Below are 18,964 nucleotides of genomic sequence, written 5' to 3' on the forward strand. Positions count from 1 at the left end.
TTCCAATGTAGCATACATAACAATCAATCTTATTCTTGGGGCCAAGCAAAGGGGCTACATGTTCTGCCACAGTCTCTCTACAATCAGAATTCATGGCCCCGAGACGGCGAGGCTGGAGTGACTCCCCGAGTGAGCCTGCCGCCAACCTGGTGGGGTTGCGGGCTACTTGGTCTGACCACCCTGTGCTGTTCCCAGTAGCAAGGAAATTTGGACAGCGTTTGGCAGCAATAACAGGTCTTCAAGAGAGGGCGGCGCAAGAATTGTCTGAAGCAAAGCCTCAGTTTAATCTTGCTGCCCTCGCTCATGTTCTCGCTGTTGTCCCACTGCCGCCGGTGACCACCTGCGAATCTCACCACGCTGTCACCGTCGCCTGCAAGTGTGCGTCGCATACCACATCGCGCGTCACAGCATGCCTAAATGTTTCTATCTGAATTTTTAATGACAAGTTGAATGTGTGTGCTTACACTCCACGGAGGAAACGAGGCTGGCCAAGAACATGGCGAAGAGAATCGCCGTCATCACCTTGGCATCCATTTTTTAGTTTTGACCGATATACCGGTTAACAGTACACATAGACAAATATGCTGGAGCGTTAGGTACTTTTTACACAAGCAGGCCAAGTTTTCCTTGGTAGTACAATTATTCCCTGCTTAGATGTGAGAGTTTTATATATATGGCACACAACACGGAACTACAATAATAGTCTGCTAAACATTGGATTCACTTATTTATGGCTATGTGTTATTAAAAGGCTTGTTGTGCATCCACAAATAAACAAAAAGGTACCTCCTTAATTAGGTAATAATCAAATGATGTCCAAACATATGTCATAGGTAATAATCACGGCAGTTTTCTTTTTTTTCTTTATATACTTAATTGTTTTTATCTCTTTTAATATTTAAAGGCTCAGATATGGGAACTCTTACCCCCTAGAATTTAACCCGAGTATCATAGCACGGCCCACTTGTTTAACTAGACTCATGAAAAGAAGAGGTGCCATTATTAGTTAATTCAGGATCTGTCTACTATAGGCAGCCCTCAATTTTATCATCCTTTGAAATAGTAAAATCAACATCTATGCATGAAAACTCAAACAAAATCCGAATCCTTTTTTGAGGAACATTATTCCAAATTAGTATGTATAACGATCCATTGTATTGTTGGGACCAACAAACGGGCTACATGTTCTGTCAGTTTCCATACAGCAAGAATTCACGGCCCGGAGACACCGAGGCAGGAGTGACTCCCGAGTGAGCCTGCGGCTGGGCTACCGGGGCATACGGCCCAGGCAATCATGCTTTCCCAGAAGCAAGGGAAACTGGGCAGCGTCTGGCAGCAATAACAGGTCCTCAAGAGTGGGCGGCACAAGAATTGTCTGAAGCAAAGCCTCAGTTTGATCTTGCTGCCCGTGCTCATGTCCTCGCTGCTCTCCCACTGCCGCCGGTGACCAGCTGCCGATCTCACCGTGTTGTCACCGTCGCCTGCTAGTGTGCGTCACATGCCACATCATGCCTACATATTTTTATTATCTGATCGATCTTGAATAACATGACGAATGTGTGTGCTTGCACTCTGCGGAGGAAACGAGGCAGACCAAGAACACGGCGAAGAGAATCGTCGTCAGCTTGGCATCCATCTGAGAGCTAACCAATGAAAGCCCGTGAGTCAGCACAGCCTCTCTTTTTTTCTAACTTTGACCTATATAACTGTATGTTAACAGTACGCATAGACAAATATGCTAGAGCCTTGGACAATTTTACAGAGATCAACGAGATATATACAAATACAAGCAGGCCGGCCACTGGATGTGTTTCTTGGCTTGGTATAGTACAATTATTCTTCCCTGCTTAGGCGTGATAGAGTGCTACATGCATGGTACATACCGTGGAACTACAATAATAGTCTGCTAAGTATTGGACTCACTTTATTTATGGTTATGGGTTAAATTAGGCTTTTGAAACCACAAACAAAAGGTACATACCTTGTCTAGGTAATAATCAAATGATGCCCAAACATAAGTCATAGTGAGCATCAAATGTCTTGAAAGGAACCTCAAAGTGTGTGAGCAAGAACAAATTCAGTACGACGATCTAAAAAAGAAGTATACACGTCTCTGAATACATCCATGTCAATACAGGGAGTATGTGTACATGCAAGTAGCGGAGACAAAATAAATGTCGCGAGATGCTCTTGTGCTCTTCCCAACGACAAAATACGTGATATTTTGGACAAGGTTTCCTAAAGTTCTTAAAAAATTGACTGTCCATATTTTTCTAAAACATTTTAGATTGAAAACATGAAAATTGCATAAATTTTTGTCTTGAGAACTGTAGTTTCATAATGTCATAATGTTTACTGGTAAGGCATACTAAAGTAAATGGTTGTTAAAGTAGAAGACCATGTGGTTGTCCAAATGTTTAAATTGTGACTAAAAGTATTACCGTTTTTCCATTGTATCATGTCAATTTTTCCAAAGCTAGCACGTGCCATAATACAAGTATGATATAATTCTCTTAATGCATATTATCTGAGGTTGTTTCTTAGAGCCACAGGGCAATTAATCCTTATATGATGTTGTATCTATGGCAATTAATTGTTGTATCTATGACAAGGAGTACGACTATCAGCAAAAAATTGCATGATGTTGTACCTATATATGACCATACATAAAAGCTTTTACCTCTCTCCTCGGTAATTTACTACCAAGTCAGTAAACAAATGGACATGTAATTGATGTGTATGATACTACTCAAGGAGTGCATAGTAGCACACCAACTTCCGGTTATTGTTTTTTCATATTATAGAATAGAATTGTTATCAACCGTTTAAATTGCGATAAACCTGTAGCAAATTCCATCAAGTGGAAACCGGATATATGTCTACGAAACAATTCATACGTAAGAGACGAGCCTTATCTCTCGTTTTCCTTATTACAGTGTGTAGTATAAGCACACGAATCTTCTGCTGATGCACTAGCATGATGCTATGCCAATCATGAAACTTTCAATAATTGTCTTCGGAACTAAAAAAGTGTAGAAACTTTATCTTAGGCGTGCTCCTTGTCCGTTGGAGCCGAAGCGGCAGCATAAATGTTCTCTCATTCCTCTCAAGCAATAACAGATTGTGTGGCCTGCGGACGGCTAGGCCGAAGAAGCTTCTCTCCGAGGAGCCTGCTGCCGACCAGCTGACGACGATGATACCGGCAGCGGTTCTGCTAGGAGAGGACCGGAGCAGACTCTCAAGCAAGCGTCCAGTTCCAAGAAGCAAGGCTTGGTGGGCACCGTTTGGCAGCAGTAACAGGTGCTGCCCTCGCATGTGTTCTTCACGCACGCCCCCGCCACCATGTTCGTCATCATCTTCCTCCTACTGCTGCTCCTCCTCACGGTCATCCGGTCACCGGTTATCTGACACCGGCGACCATCACCTGGTGGTCGCCTCTCCTCGTAGCCACCTTCGCCTGCGAGCGTTAACATCGCATCAACCACGTGTAATCAGAGGCGGAACGATGAGAATGTAAATGTGTACAGGCTTACAGTTTGCAGAGAACGCGAGGCATCCCAAGAGCACGGCGAGCAGAAGAATCGGCGTCACCTTGGCACTCATCTCGCTCGCCCGCAGCCGAAGAATTGAATCTCTGAACCTGTGGAGGGAATGTCGTCGATGAACAGTTGAGCACAGAACAGGCAGTGAGCTCGAGCCTTGAGCAATTTATAAGTAGATCAGGAAGATAGATGCCATGCTACTACAAGCAGAAGCAAGTCAGTTGGTGCCTAGCTGGTTGTTCAGCTATCTCCGTGAACGCTGGCTGGGATCATCACGCGATATGCGTGCTTGCCTGTGTGCCCGGAAACACAGAATACGTGCAGCTGATTTCCTGCTAATAAAGTTTTAACTTTTGAAGACTCTGTTTATACATCGTAGCATACAGTAGTCACAGTAGTGCTGTACCAAATAGCTACGAGTTTACTACTTTCTCACATTAGAAATATAAGTCCATCTAGGTTCGTCCTTATTCAAATCATTTTTATCTTTCACTATGAGTGACTAAAACTTTGTATCGATTGCCAGCAGCAAAAATAACTTTTCCAGTAAAATAGAACTTGAACAACTTTTCGAGGAATTTTTTTACTGGAAATTTATTTTTAAAACCTTTTTTGGAAAAGTTGGATAATTTTTTGCTAAAGAATTTATACCAACAACGTTTCAAAGGGATGAGCCTCAGGACAAGTTCAATTCCATGGAGGACAAACCCTAGCGAGACTCACCGAGATCACCGATTCAAAGCCCATGAGATATACCCGAGGACATAGTCTAGCTCTAGGTCAATGCTCTATCATTGTAATTGGTCTGGACATAACTTCAGCTGTACTCTACAATCATCAATAAGAAGACCACACACCACTCCATTCTACAAGCCTATTTGGAAGAGCTTAACTTGCTTCTGTATGAGAGCTGATTCTTTGAGAGAGAAGTGATTCTATGGCTGAAAATGATTCTCTATAATAAACTTTATGATAAGGATCTATGCGAGAAGTGAACAAGAAGTAATCACTTTTCTCAGATCCTAGACCCTTCATTAATTTTAGATAATCACTCTACAGAATCGGTATTGAATTATTTCTCTCTGAAAAACCGTACGTTTGCCAGAGCTCCTCCTGCATTCAGCCTAGAAGTTGTTCTGGTGCCAAATTATCATTTGAGAAGCGTGAAAGAATGTTTCCAGGTTTGCTAAGGGTGCGGGGTACCACCACAAGGCTCTCATCACGGTGAGACTAAGTTGTGGAGGTGTCTGGTCCGTCGAATGAAAATTTAAGACTATGTACCATTTTGCTCCTCTAGGGAAAATATATAGTGTTAAGATGCGGGCCAGGGTACTTTAGGAATATGCCCAAACACTTGCAAATAGGGGCTGGAGGTCAGCATCACCTCACCTCTCCAAGACTATTACTGTTGCGATAACCCAAACGCAATACACGAAATTTTAGGGACTCAAATTTGGTGTCTCTATTACTTATCGCTAGCAAAGTGGAGTAGTACCTAGTTTCAACGTGTAGAAACAAGATGTCGTTTTGTGACGCGGTTGAGAACTCTTGCACAAATTAGCACAGGGCCAGAGATTCCTCCGAAGGGCCCTGCCAGCGTCACACGACACATCTTGAGTCTCTCGATCTTTATTTATATTCAAATCTCGATTTGACGCTGGAGATAGTAGACACTTCCCCTTTTATTTACTGGTGTGAATGAGAATGATAGATGTGTGATTACCATTAGGCTGCCCCCATCACATTCATCCATGATCCGTACATGCGGGATCTATCGCTACTCGCTGGTCGTTATTACGTGACTTGCAGCGAAGCTCAAACTGCCTCGACGTTGATGCACGGTGGCCGCGAAAATCATGGCGAGCGGCCGCCGGAGCAACCTTCAGGTGGGCAGCGCGGCGGGCAGAGGCGGCAGATCGGCCGCGGGAAATGGAACGGAGCTGCAATTTAAAGCAAAGCCCCAGCGATTTCATTAGCCTCCTGATTGCATCAGTAATCAGTAGCTAAAACTGAGGCAAGAATGAAGCAGAGATGGACTCACGAGGAGCCGGGGTGTCCGGTGGTGCCGGCGGCGTCGACAGGAGGGCGCGCGACGACGGCACCCCGGACGGAACGCTCCGGCAGAGGCAGCCGCCCGTGGCCGCCAGCAAGAGCGCCACGGCAAGCGCCAGGAGGCCGGGGTGCCGCGGCAGCACGGCCATCGCGCACGCAAGCTCCGATCCGGCAGGCACGCGCCACCACCGTCTGGTTGATCGATCGATCAGCTTGCGACGACGGGAAGTGCTTCGGTTTTGCTTCGATCGATCTGGCTGTGTTACTTATTATAGGACACCAGGCCACTCTCCCGATCAGCTAGCCGTGGACACTGCTGTTCCGATCCGTGTCGTGTGAACGTGCCGCTGGTGGTGGTCACCGTTGGTGGCTTGCACGGACGCCAATTTCCCATGTACGCCATGGCTGCTGGTCAACAATGTACACGCTGCGAAGAAGAAGTGCCGCAACCCTGAGAGCCGTCCCCAGATAAAACCAATGATTATATTGTCCACAAATGCACCCTGCAGACCCCTGGATGATGCCTCTATATTTCGGCAGCTATTTTTGAGATATAATTAAATCCGATGTAGATGAAATTTGGTGTACATTAAGATTTTTGTCAAATTGATAGTGTGAGAATGCCTCTTGTCCGTATTTCCTCGTGAGCGTGTATTTTTTAGAAAATTGTTTGGTACATGCAACTGAGTAGTAGTGCTACGGCTCATTCCTACTAGGCTTTTTGGCAGTACTCTATCCGTCCTAATATATAAAACGTAACCACTTTTTACTCAAATTCCATAATATAAGGCGTGGTCTCTCTCTATGCGCACGTACATCGGTGCAATAATACAAGTGTTGATAGAGAGAATTAAATCGTTCCTTGATTTTCAAACCAGAGATAGTTACGCCGTATGTACTGGAACGGAGGGAGTAATACGCATCTAAATTCATACATGGATGTTTTTGGCTCACCTAGGAGCCGTCAAATTAATATCAATAAGTGATCAAGCGAGTCAAATAAAGGCATCATTTGCATGCTTTTGACTGGACCTGTGAGCAGTGAGCACGTCTTTCCAAGGATAGCTAGTCAAGTGATAGTGAGGAAATATTGGAAGCAAAACTTGTGAGCGACGACCGGCGACTGAGGACCTCCCGTCGGTCTCCGTCTTGCGTGGAGAAAAACTAAGCCTTCTAAGTACCTGCTTTTGTTCTTACTGTTATTGACTATACGCATCTTTTGAGTTATTTGTACTACAGATTTAAAGAAACTCCATAGTAGTTTCAGAAATATGCATGCGAGGGTGTTATGATATTAGTAAACCATGGGCACCTGAATTCATGACACGCAACCCGTTACTACCGAGTCGGATTGCATCGTAACTTGCAACCTCCCAGATGAAACACTCATTTCCCAACATGTTTATGGACTTGCAACACCCATTTCCTAAAATCTAGCTTACGAAATCTTCACCAGAATCTAACCCGTTTGGAAGCAGTCCAGCTTCTAGATTTTGGATTCTCAGAATCCGGCCTGATCCAAACGGGGTCATAGGGCTTGTTTGGGACTGCTTCACTTCAAATTTTGCTGCTCAGTTTCCAATATCTCAAGCCAAATACCCACAGCTTCACCTGCTCAGCTTCATAAAAAATGGTGAAGTTGGCCTCAACTTCACAAATTTCTTGAAGCAACAAAATAGGTGCTTCACATATTGATGTTTTATACCTCCTCGTGAAGTTGGAGGGTATTTACCCACTCTGCCATCGATTACACAGCAAAAAACGAAACGTTTTTCTCCTTCTATTTTCCAGACCTGAGCGCTACTTGCCTTTCTTCCTCCCGTGTCCTGCCTTTCTTCCTCCCCTGGACACAACTGACTGCAACCCTAGGGCAGGGCCCTCTCAGCCGCTAGCAGATCCTGCCCCATGGAGCTCGCCGGCGACCTCCCTGCGACTCCAATTGCCAGATCCGGCGGCGAGGTACCTTCCTCCACCGATGTCGGCTTGGATCCTCCCTCCCAACCTGTTGCTCCCTCCCAGTCTCCAAATGTCGCCCCAATGCCTCCGGTTCGAGCTGGCCTGCCCCCGGCTCCCAGGGTCGGCCTCTCCCGAGGCGGCGCAACCAGGGGTATAAAGAAACACTCTCCATTACCAAATGTATCAATACATCAATTTAAGGGTATAAAGGACAATTTCTACTAAAATCTCACATCCATGAAGCTAGAGTTGGGCTGTAAGCCAAACACTTCGAAAAAACTCTGCAATTTCAAAGGTGAGCTCCTCTGTGGTGAAGTTCGTGAAGCTGAGCTGCATTTCGTAAAGCTGAGCAGTCCCAAACAGGGTCATAGTTTCCAGTTGCATACATATTTTGATGGCAATATGCCATAGAAGTAACTTTCTCAAGAAAAAAAGAAACTAAATACTCCATATTCATCGGTTGCCTTTCTCCACATGTAGTCTCTCCTTCATGTTGTTGACTTCTTGTCACTGTGAAGACGAAGGCACAAAACGACAATATTAAGGCAATTATCATCAGTGGTGAACCATTATCTTCGGGATGGCTATATATCACGTGCGTGATTTTAAAATTTATATCACCTGAAGAATCTTTGTATGCACAAGTGGGCTGAGGAAGCCTAATATAGGATAAGAGGTCATGATGGCCTGCACACTTAAAGCATCTTTGCATGTGCACGTGAACTGAGGTAGAAAATACTGCGGCCCAATTTGACTGATCATTATGGCCTACACACAGATAGATATGGGGTACACGTGACATTGCATATGCAGATTTAGCGGGAGAAGCAATTTGTTCTTTATTTTTTCTTCTTCTTTTCCTTTCCTTATCTGAGAGCTTCAAGCTGGTGAGTTTGGCCGAAATTTTTTTCTTCTTTAGATTTTTCTATCCTTTATATTTTCTTCTCTTTCCCTATCTGTTTATTATCATATTTTTATCCTTTTCTTTCTTTCTTTCTTTTGCCCTTCTAATTCTCTCTCCATACATATTCTTTTAATTTTTCCCTTTCTTTCCTTTTTCTATTTTTCTCTTTCCACCCTTAGATAGATATTCTTACGTAACTTAATATTATATTAATATTTACATTAGGACTATTTGTAGCTGAAGAATAATTCATGTTAGTTTTCACTTGACATGCAGATTCATTTGTTCGTGATCCAAAATATGATAAGAAATAATATTATTTTTTATTTATTTCTCCTTTTATATTTATTTCAGTAATACTAAGTTTTTATTTTCTTTTCCTTAGTTTTTACTTTTTTATCTAACTTGTTAATTATGTTATAGAATTTATTAAAGGTGTGGACGTGTCGTAGAGTTCTTTAATAAATTTTTTTATATACTAACTTGTTTAGCACATGTATAAATGCTAATAAGAATATTTTTTAATGATGTAGATGTATTTATTTTTTTATGTACAATTATTCAACTGTGGATCACTAGTTTGTTCATAATACCAAGTTGTTTGTTCGTTTTGAAGATTAAATTGTTATGTGACATTGACCCATTTATTCGCGATATTCATTCTTTATTATTTATCATATACAATTAAATGTTCACGATGTTTAATATTTTATTTATTGTATATTATTATTTATTCATTATGTTTAACTTTTTGTTCACAGAAAATAATTATTTATTCGTGTTCTTAAAATATTTGTTCCCAGTAGCCAAAACTAATTATTTAGTATTAAAAAATACTTTTAAAAAATTTTATGCAAACATAGACAAATGTGGTCTTGTTTTGAAAATCTTATCATAAGAAAGATAATGGTGCAATCCAAATTTAATCTGGATGCTCGGTTTAATAGTTATAGCCTTTTTAGTTTCGGATTTGCATGCATGTGGTTGATGTCCATACTTTTATCTACTTCTGCATGCATATACAGAATCTCTCACATTTAGCTGGCAACAGTCTGCATGCTTCATTATTGGGCAGGCGGCCCATCTAAATTTTGCATTAATTAATCCTTTCAAATGATGGTTGGCGGAACATATCTCCCTCAAAATCATCAATCCTACTTTAAGTATGAGCGAGGCACGGTTTAATTAACATGGGTCAGTCTCCAGTGCTGGAATTGTGCTGCTAATATCTCTTATATCACAAAGTTCATGACCATATATAAGATCAATACTATATGGAATTGCTTTCAAATATTTTTAAATATTGGTTTTGAGTATTTAAAAGTACATGTGTGCCTTCAAAAACTATATTATGCGTAGATTTCGTGATACGATCCTCATTTAATTTTTTAAGTACTCGATCACATATTCAAATACATATATAGCCTCTGCGAGACGTCGATGGCGCAGTGACAACGCTTTATTATTCCTTTTTTCTTTAACGAGTGTGAGAGATCAGCGGGCTAGCTAGGCTGCCTCCTCGGCACGTCCATCCGCATCCAATAGGTAGTAGTACGTAGTAGCCTGTAGGCTGTAGGTGACCTGCGTGGAATGTCGATAGATCGAGGGGACGATGAGCGGCGAAGATGGCGAAGCTAAGGCGGGTCGCGGCCGGCAGGAGCAGCCTTCAGGCGGGCCTTATGGCGGCGTGCACCGGCGACCAATGCACGGCGGGAAAGGGCGGCGTCGCGGCGGCGGACCTGCAGATTAAACGGGAAGCAAGCAAGAGCCCATCGTTGATTAGCCGAGACTTGTTGCCAGCCGACGCTACCATCGGAGTCTAGACGTACACACCCCTGACATCCAAAGTAGAGAGCAGGCAAAAATAAATTAAAGAAAGGTGGAGAAGGAACGACTCACGGAGAGGGGCGGTGGGGTAGGACCCCACCGGCTGCGGGTTGATGGGGTAGGACCCCACCGGCTGCGGGTTGATGGGGTAGGACTGCTGGCAGAGGCAGCCGGTGGAAGCCACCAGCCAGAGCGCCACGGCGAGCTGCACCAGCGGCAGGAGGCGGGGGCGGCGCGGCAACAACGACACGGCCATCGATCACGCACACTGCACACACCAACACTACACGTGCACTAGCCGATCGGCAGGGCGAGTAGTCCTTTAATTTGGCAGACGACTCTGATGATCATCCTGCCGTGCTCGCATCGTGCTATTTATGGGGAGGACCCTCAGCCATGGAACAAACGGAGGACGTCGATGCCCCTGCTTCAGGCTCCGGCTGAATGTTCGCGGCACCTTCCAGTGGCAGTGGTCGTCGTTGTATGCTTGGCTTGGCGCAAGTTTTCCAAGACGACCCACCATATTCTACATTTTGGCGGTCAACGTTGAGCAGACTTGTTCGCATTATATTGTTAATATTTAATTATTTATATGTGCTTCGCCTAAAAAATATTTATACATACTTTCAACAAATTGGTTGGTGCACGCGGCTCAATGTAATATTTTGAGATAAGAAATTTTTTTGTTAATCTCAAATCATTACTGCCGCTGCCAAGTACAGGACATTTGCTCAACGTTCTATGTATTGACCGGCAAAATGTTTTCTATCGAAAACAAAACAGATGTTTGCATATTTTTCTATTGGAATTGTGTTAGGGATCGCCACCTCCGGAACGTACCATTGAAGGTTATGGGCGGGCCGAGGACTCAAAAGTCCCGCGATGACAACCTAAGGTCGGTTTTTCTCCTGGCTACGTTGACTTGTTTTTGCAGGAAACACAGCCTTAGAGACGGAAGGTCCTCCGAGGGCCCGGACGAGGTGGTTACGAAAGGTGGCAACCTCCGATCCCTGTGATGAAGCCCGGAATGGTCGAAGGTCTCCTCCACTCCAGTCATCAAAGGAAAAACCGATCTCAGGCGTGTGGACCTTCGAAGGGGAAAAGGCTCAATCCACAACGTGAATCGTGAATCATGAGGATAGAATAGCAAGAGGATCGGAGGTTACGTTTGATGTCTTGGAAGAAACATGATTCAATAAGGATAGAAAAAATTGTACACTCCCAAGTGCTGGAAATGCCCTCCTTTTACTGTAACAATTTGTACACTCCAAGGGCAAATAGGGGCATTATAGGAATCATGCAACAAAGGTAGGGGAGTATAAATACCCTATTCTTTTAATATAATTGGAATAATTTTTTAAGATTTTAGGAGTGCATATAAGTTTATTCCGTTGAGCGGAGAGAACTCCTTTTATTTTTCTGCTTAGGAATAAATCCTCCGGACCCCAACAGCAATGTGGACTTCTGAAGGAGAACAACTCGAGCTAGCGACAGCCGGGGAATCAGGTCTTCGTTTTGTCAATAAGATGATGCATGTAGCCAAATAATTGTCACCACCAGTAGGCAAAAATAGATAGGAGAATAATTGGAGCTATAGCAACGACCGGCGACTGAGGCCTCCTGGTCTTCATCTTGGCGGTGGATAAAATTGGCGCCCTGCGTGCTCGCCTCTTCCAAAAAAGAAATATAGGTCGACCTCATGTGGCTAGTGCACGCTTCTGTTCTTTGCACCTATATGCAGCACCAGCCCTGTCCGTTTCAGGGCCTGCACACTCTGAGTTCCGCTCCACCCGCCACTGATCTGGTTTTTACACGGCAATCCCTGCGTGATCTCGGTGAATTTTACCTTGGATCCCGTCTGGATCAAGCTAGGAAATAAACTTATTTCCATATTTGCGGCTATGAACTTTTTATAATTATACAGAATAACTTAGACGCTCACGACGCACGCACACTTACCCGTACCAACATATGTACGCAAACTATATCCCTATTAGTATTTTTAAAGACTGAGCCGGTAAATTCTCGAGATTGACAAAGTCACTATGGACGTCTCGCTGTCGACGAGAAGTCGCCTACTACTAAAAGCACAACGCCGTTAAATTCTAGAAAATTCGCTCCCATGAGGAGTCGAATCCAGTACATAAGGTGCTACTGAAGCTCTTGTAACCACTAAGCTAAGCTATTATAAACCTAGCATCTGAGGTACCGAGTGCCGACGTCCATTGCACGAAAATATTGTAAAGTGATCAACAAAACAAAACAAAGCCAGCAAATATACTAGACCTATGGGCTGCATTTCTTCACCTTATCTGTCTGAACGATCTCCAGGCCATAAAAGATACTCCCTCCTCCATTCTAGAATATAGCTACGTTTAGACTTTTTTAAAATCAACATTTCAACTTTGACTATGAATGTTCCCGGTACCATCCAGTGGCAGTGGTCGTCGTTGTATGCTTGGCTCGGCTTGGCACAATTTTCGCAAGACGACCCACCATATACGTACTACATTTTGGCGGTCAATAGTTGAACAGACGTGAACTATTTATTGTTCGCATTCTATTGTTGATATTTGTATGTGTTTTTAGTAAATAAATTGGTTGATACATATGGAATATATATGTAACGATTTTTAGATAAGGAAAACTTTTGTTAATCTCAAATCATCATTACATCAAAGTGATATAATTGATCTGATGAACCAAAACACATGCAGCCAATATCATGCTCTACCATTTCTGTTCTCAAAGCCGACTGAGCATAAGGGTGTGTTTGATCCATATGCTAATGCACAAAAATGTTAAAGTTTAGCACTACCTTATCCAAACAAAAGTGTTAATAGGGTGGGCTAAATTTTAGCACTAGTTTATTCAAATAAGAGTGCTATTGGGGTAAGTTAAACTTTAGTCAAGATTCAAAAATTTTAACGGTGGTATAAATGCTAATAGGTGTTAAAATTTAGCATTCAACTTTACCAACGTCGAAAGAGACTTTTGGTTTGCATCTTTCTCCGGATAGTCTAAGCAATTGTGACCGCCGGTAAGCACATTATTCGAGATCAAAGAGCAAGTGGCGTGCCAAAGTGATTCACATACTCGAGAGACGACCGGCCGGCGACAAAGGTCTGGTCGTCTTCCTCTATCTCCCCACTATAGCGGGGAAAGTTTGGTCACGCTCACGCCGAGACTGCCATCCATCGAGCTGTGTCATGTGATGCTGTTTGGTTGGTGCCTTGAGGGGCTGTAGTCTGGTACGTACCTCGCACTTGCCAAGTGCCAGCTTTGACAAAACGTGCCCCCTCTAGGTGAACTGATCATCATGCTTTTTTCATCTCCTTGGTTGTGAAGCTATCTCGGTTTCCTCATCATGCTTTTATTTCAGGTCCAGCTGTCTAAGATGATGGATGGATCCATCCCAACGCAGCGGCCCTAAACTTTTGAAGCTGCCTGCATCTGCGCCGATACCCCAGATGCGGTATGAAAATAAACATTCAGCAATCATCAGTGTTACGTGCAATGGAAAGGAGGTTTTGCACGATAGATGAGGTGGCGAGTTCAACTCCCTTCAATCGCAAGTGCACGATCGAAAAAATGTTTAACGCATGGGAAACGTCATGTTGTCCCTCCTCCCTCTATCCCTAAATATAACAATTTAATTTGAATCTTTCAAATTTTGTCCAGTTGAACAGACACGGTCACACAAACCCACAAAAATTTGCTCGTGTGGACCCCCATCATATCAGCTGCGCTAGTAAGCTATTCCTAGCAATTACTAGATTTAAACCAGCCAGTTAGGGCGTTGGTTAGCCAAAACGACCTATCAATTAAGAACTCATGTGAGCGTTGGAGCAAACCACAATCCGAGTTACTGAAGGTGAACTTTGACCGTGCTTTTATTGCACAAGAGAAGAGGGGATCCTAGGGTTTTGTTGTGCGTGATGAGCAGAGGCGGAGCCAGGACCCGTGCTGAGCCTAGCCCAGGTTGTCCACTGAAAATCTATAGTATTTAGATTTAAATATAGTAGCATTCAAACTTAATTTTTAATTAGTCTAGCCCTTCATTCATTGGTCAGATCCGTGTGGGAGGTATTTCTGGCTCCGCCCCTGGTGATGAGGATGGGCAAGCAGTTCTAGCTGTGGCAGGGGACCTAAGAGCAGTGCATGATGCTTTGTGTGCGGAGGCTGAGGCGTGCTTGGTGGTGCTGATTGCCACAATGAACCATGGCATGTTATTGTGTTCGAATCAGATTCTGCGATGTTGGTGGATGCCCTGAGGACTATTAAGTATGATCAAAGCCTAAGAGGTCCATTGTTTAGGGAGGCACGAGCTGAGATGAGATCGTCCTCTGCTGCTGCTCATATTAATTTCTATCCTTGTTCTTGTAATACGGTGGCACATGAACTTGCCCGACTAAGTTTAAGTTAGGACCCCGGGTCGATCCATGGTGTGGACCGATACGACAAGAGTTTGCAACTCGTCTTGTGTCTCGCGACTTGGCTGAGGTTGTAGTGAAATAAAGTGAGCACAGGCAAGTTTTCTAACAAAAATTTAGGACTGTAATTCGGCATATTTAATCACGGATGTCATATGGACGTTTTTTCCAGCTTATTTGGTCCTAAAATTGCTTTTCAAAAAAATTTGGTCCTAAAATTGCTAGAAGTGCTTAGATTTGAGTATAGATGGCCAAACGGGCCACGCCGGATGGGCCGCACGGGAGACGACACTAAGAAACACTACATGAACACGGTCCGGTCCGACATGATAGACATAGTGCCAGTGCCAGTGCCAGCACGGCACGGCCGTAGTGTCCTGCGTGGGCCGAAACACCAGCATGCAGTGCCCGCACGGGCACGGCACGACTAATGGGCCAGCACGGTAGGCACGGCCCAGCCCACAACCTCAAATATATATACTCTTCCACCTCTCTCTCAAACCCTAATCATCCTCCCTTCCTTTCCTACATCCGGCCGCAAACCTCTCCTTCTCTCCGCCGCTCTCGCGCAGTCGCGCACGAAGCACCTCCCCTCCCCATGCTCGCGCCCCGCCCTCCCCTCCCTGGCCGGTGGCATGCCCTCCTCCCCGAGTCGCGCGGCGCCGCCCTCCCACCTCGACGTAGCCTTCCCCGCCCCTCGACGTCCCGGCTACCACCGTAGCCTTCCCCGCCCCTCGACGTCCCGGCTACCACCGTGGCCTCCCCCGCCCTTTGCCTCGGCTGTCGAGGCCGCAGCCTCCCTTGCGCCACCGCCGCCATGACTTTCACCGACATCAACGCAGCGGCGGTGGAGCGGGCTGACATGGCACGCCGGGCTGCTCGTGCCGGCGGGCCAGCACGGTACGACTAAACTCTAGTCGTGTCGTGCCTAGGCTAAGGAGCCGGCACGCAGTGCTAGTTCGTGCCATGCTAGGACCGTGGTAGTGCTGTGTAGTGCCATACGCTATATTTGACCATCTATAGATTTGAGGATGGAGGGAGCACGTGGAAAGTTAGGTATGAAACAGCAATGATTGTGTGATCTGTGGCCGTGGAGTTGGCCCTCAAGGTGAGCCTCTAGAGCTTTTGAAAACCTGACAACATTTTTTTGAAGCCCGGTAATCACAGGTAACAGTTTTAATTAGTTTTAAACTATGCATTATGTGCGTAATACATCTTTTATTTTAAGTTGTTCTCGATCACATTCAGATACATATTATTGCTGGCGACTGGGCTGCCTCATCACGTCCATCCCATCCATATACTATAGTAGATGATGAGATGCGTGGAATCTCGACAGGACGATGAGTGATGAAGATGTTGACTGTTGAAGCTAAGCTAAGGCGGGCTTTGGCCGGAGCAGCCTTCAGGCGTGCAGACCGGCGGCGGGCACCGGCGGCCAATGCACCACGGAGGGAAAGGCCAAGGGCGGCGTCGCGGCGGAGGAGCTGCAGAAGGGGAGCAAGCCCTGATGGTCAGCTAGCCTGTTGACACGCGAAGTCAATATAAGAACTGCGTTGCGACTCACGAGGAGGGGTGCCTGCCGGCGGCGGCGGAGGCAGCAGTGTTGGTGGCGGCGGTGGCGATGGCGTCAGTGCTGGCGACGGCGGTGGCGGGACGCGGCCGCCGGGCGTGCAGTGCGCGCAGATCGGCGGCGGGCGGCAGTACGGATGGAAGCAGATCGGACGGTGTCGCGGAGGAGCTGCAAAAAATTGAAGCGACCCCTGTTGATTAGCCGATCGAACTTATACTGGATAGCTAGCAGGCTGGACGTCCAACACGCGCTAGTCACGTCAAGCTACTAATAAGTCAGTAAGAAGCTGGAGAGAGACTCACGAGGAGGGACGCCCGCCGGCGGTGGCGGCGTCAGTGTTGGCGGCGGCGGCGGCTGCAGCGTCGGCGGCGGTGGCGGTGGCATGTGCCCGCAGGGCGGGATGAGCCGGCAGAGGCAGCCGCTCGCCGTCGCAAACCAGACTGCCACGGCGAGCTGCACCAGCGCTAGGAAGCGGCGGCGCCGCGGCAGCACGGCCATCACGCACCAGATGTGCATCGTGACAGTTCTCGGCTCCGTTCGTGCACATCGATCATCTCTCCTCTTATTTATACTCCATCTTTTTCAAATTATAATTTATTTTAATTTTTTAAATATATAATTTTACTATATATCTAAATATAATATATATGTAGATATATAGAAAAATATATATATAGAAAATTGAAATGAATTGTAATTTGAAACGAAGAGGACAGTATATTTAGAAAACTATTATATTTTTCTTGCAGCCAGTGGACGGCGCTGTGGCAGTGGACGGCGCTGTAGCAGTGGCAGTGGCCTCCGCTAGTGGCTTGACGCGGATACTTTCCAGGTCCACCACATTTGCCCATGGCCAGGTCCACCACATTTGCCGGTCAACGGACGTGGAGTGCGACCTTGGTCCCTGGAGAGATCAGTAACATTGTTCCGCAATAAATTTTTTTAGACAATTCCGCAATAAGTCTACGGCCATCTTATGTTCTTATTACTTCCAAAATAGATGCCCTTTTACCGTTTAAACTTTATCCACAAAGAGCGAGCTTTTTAACTTCTAATTTTTAGTGAAGCCCATCTTAACAAATCAACGCCTACTCCATCCGTCTTGAAATATAAGGCACTAAAGGGTTCAAAATTTGTACTTAAATATAAGATATCCTAGAGTGCTTTAGAAAGTAATTATTCCCAATCGGCCATGAAATCAGTAAAATGATAATCAAATAAGGTATTAAATAGGGGTACATGTTATTTCCTCATCTCCCCTTAACCTGTTATAAAAATACTAACATGCTCTATATTACAGGACGTAGGGAGTACAAAGGAAGCCCATGGAAACAATGAAACGATTCCTACTTTCCAATTGCAACGCGTGCAAGTTTAAGTTTATTCAGATCTGGATATCCAGACAAATGATGTGGCTTTCTATGGCAACTACCACGAGTAATGCGTCTGAAATTTTATAAGAATCTACTTATTTTGAATATGGTGAGTAGGCAAATTAAAAATAACTTCTTTCATACAACAAAATAAAATAGTTTTATTGAATATATATATATATATATATATATATATATATATATATATATATATCACTCTCCTACTCATCTACCGCACGCTGGTATGTCGGGCGTGGGTGGATGGAATCAGGAATCAGATTACTTCGGAGGCATGGCATTGGCATCTCGTAACAACAAGAGTATCTCCACTATTCTCCTTTTTTCTAGTAATCTCATAATATTAGGAAGAAGATATATTCCAGCGGTTCCTAAAATCTCTTTCTTTTCCTAATAATTATTGGATTGTTCTAATATTTCACCCCAATTTCTCTCAAATAGAGGGAGAATTTTAGCTCTCCTAATATATTAGTTATATTGGAATGAGATTATTGTGGAACTGTAAAATCATCTCTTTCTCAATAATCCATAAAAGTGGTATTGGAACATCCTAATATTATATTATTAACAGATATTTATTGAGGGAGATACTCTAGTGCTAGCTATCTTTTCATGTAAAATTCCTAGCCAATCAAATACTCACCGTAAAGCGAACGCGCGTGCGCACATGGGCTCCTAACTCCCGATGCCCACTGGGCGTGGCGTTAACCCAATGCAACAGTAACGATAAGTTAGAGATGGCGCACTAAGTAACTAGGGCTCGTCTATTTTAGGGGTTCTGAAATCATTACTGCTAAAGTGGCGATCATATAGCCCAGCTTTTCTCCTGAGAAAGGGCTGTCCCGCCTCTCACGGCAAAGAAACAAGATCATTTCAATGTTAAATAATCAGCACCATCGTCTCTCTGTTTTTGCTGATGATAGTCTAAGCAAATATGCTTACCGCTAATCCGTTAGTTCCTATGTTCCAAATACCAATTCTTACAATTTTCTCGTGTTTTCTTCATTTAGCATATCTGTTCTCTTCCTATTTCCGCGTTTTCTCTCATCCAAACAGACCCTAAGCAGGGAAACCATAGCAAGCCACCGGCTAGAAGCAAAGAAATCCGTAGAGCATCAATCCGTGCCAAAAACAACTGCAAAGACATTAAGGAATCAATCCGTGGCAAAACAATTGCAACCAGAATTGACAAAGTTTTGTTCTCCATCGCATCCGCACGGTAACTAGCTAGGTCAAGGACATTGGATCAAAGGCCAGCATCAACTTTAACTTCATTTTGCAAACGG

At 44.6% G+C, this 18,964-nt stretch overlaps 1 protein-coding gene across 1 annotated transcript; it reads right to left on the reverse strand.

Moving 5' to 3' along the window:
• Positions 1 to 15,875: 15,875 nt before the first annotated feature.
• Positions 15,876 to 16,813, reverse strand: LOC112876286 (neural Wiskott-Aldrich syndrome protein-like). Its single transcript, XM_025940366.1, has 3 exons — positions 16,590 to 16,813; positions 16,282 to 16,455; positions 15,876 to 16,201 (listed from the first exon to the last, which is right to left on the reverse strand). Exons 1-3 carry the CDS (start codon positions 16,801 to 16,803, stop codon positions 16,092 to 16,094), a joined length of 498 nt encoding a protein of 165 aa, XP_025796151.1. The 5' UTR covers positions 16,804 to 16,813; the 3' UTR covers positions 15,876 to 16,091.
• Positions 16,814 to 18,964: the final 2,151 nt, after the last annotated feature.

The sequence above is a fragment of the Panicum hallii genome, chromosome 1 (assembly GCF_002211085.1).
Source record: "Panicum hallii strain FIL2 chromosome 1, PHallii_v3.1, whole genome shotgun sequence".
Taxonomy (NCBI): Eukaryota; Viridiplantae; Streptophyta; class Magnoliopsida; order Poales; family Poaceae; genus Panicum; species Panicum hallii.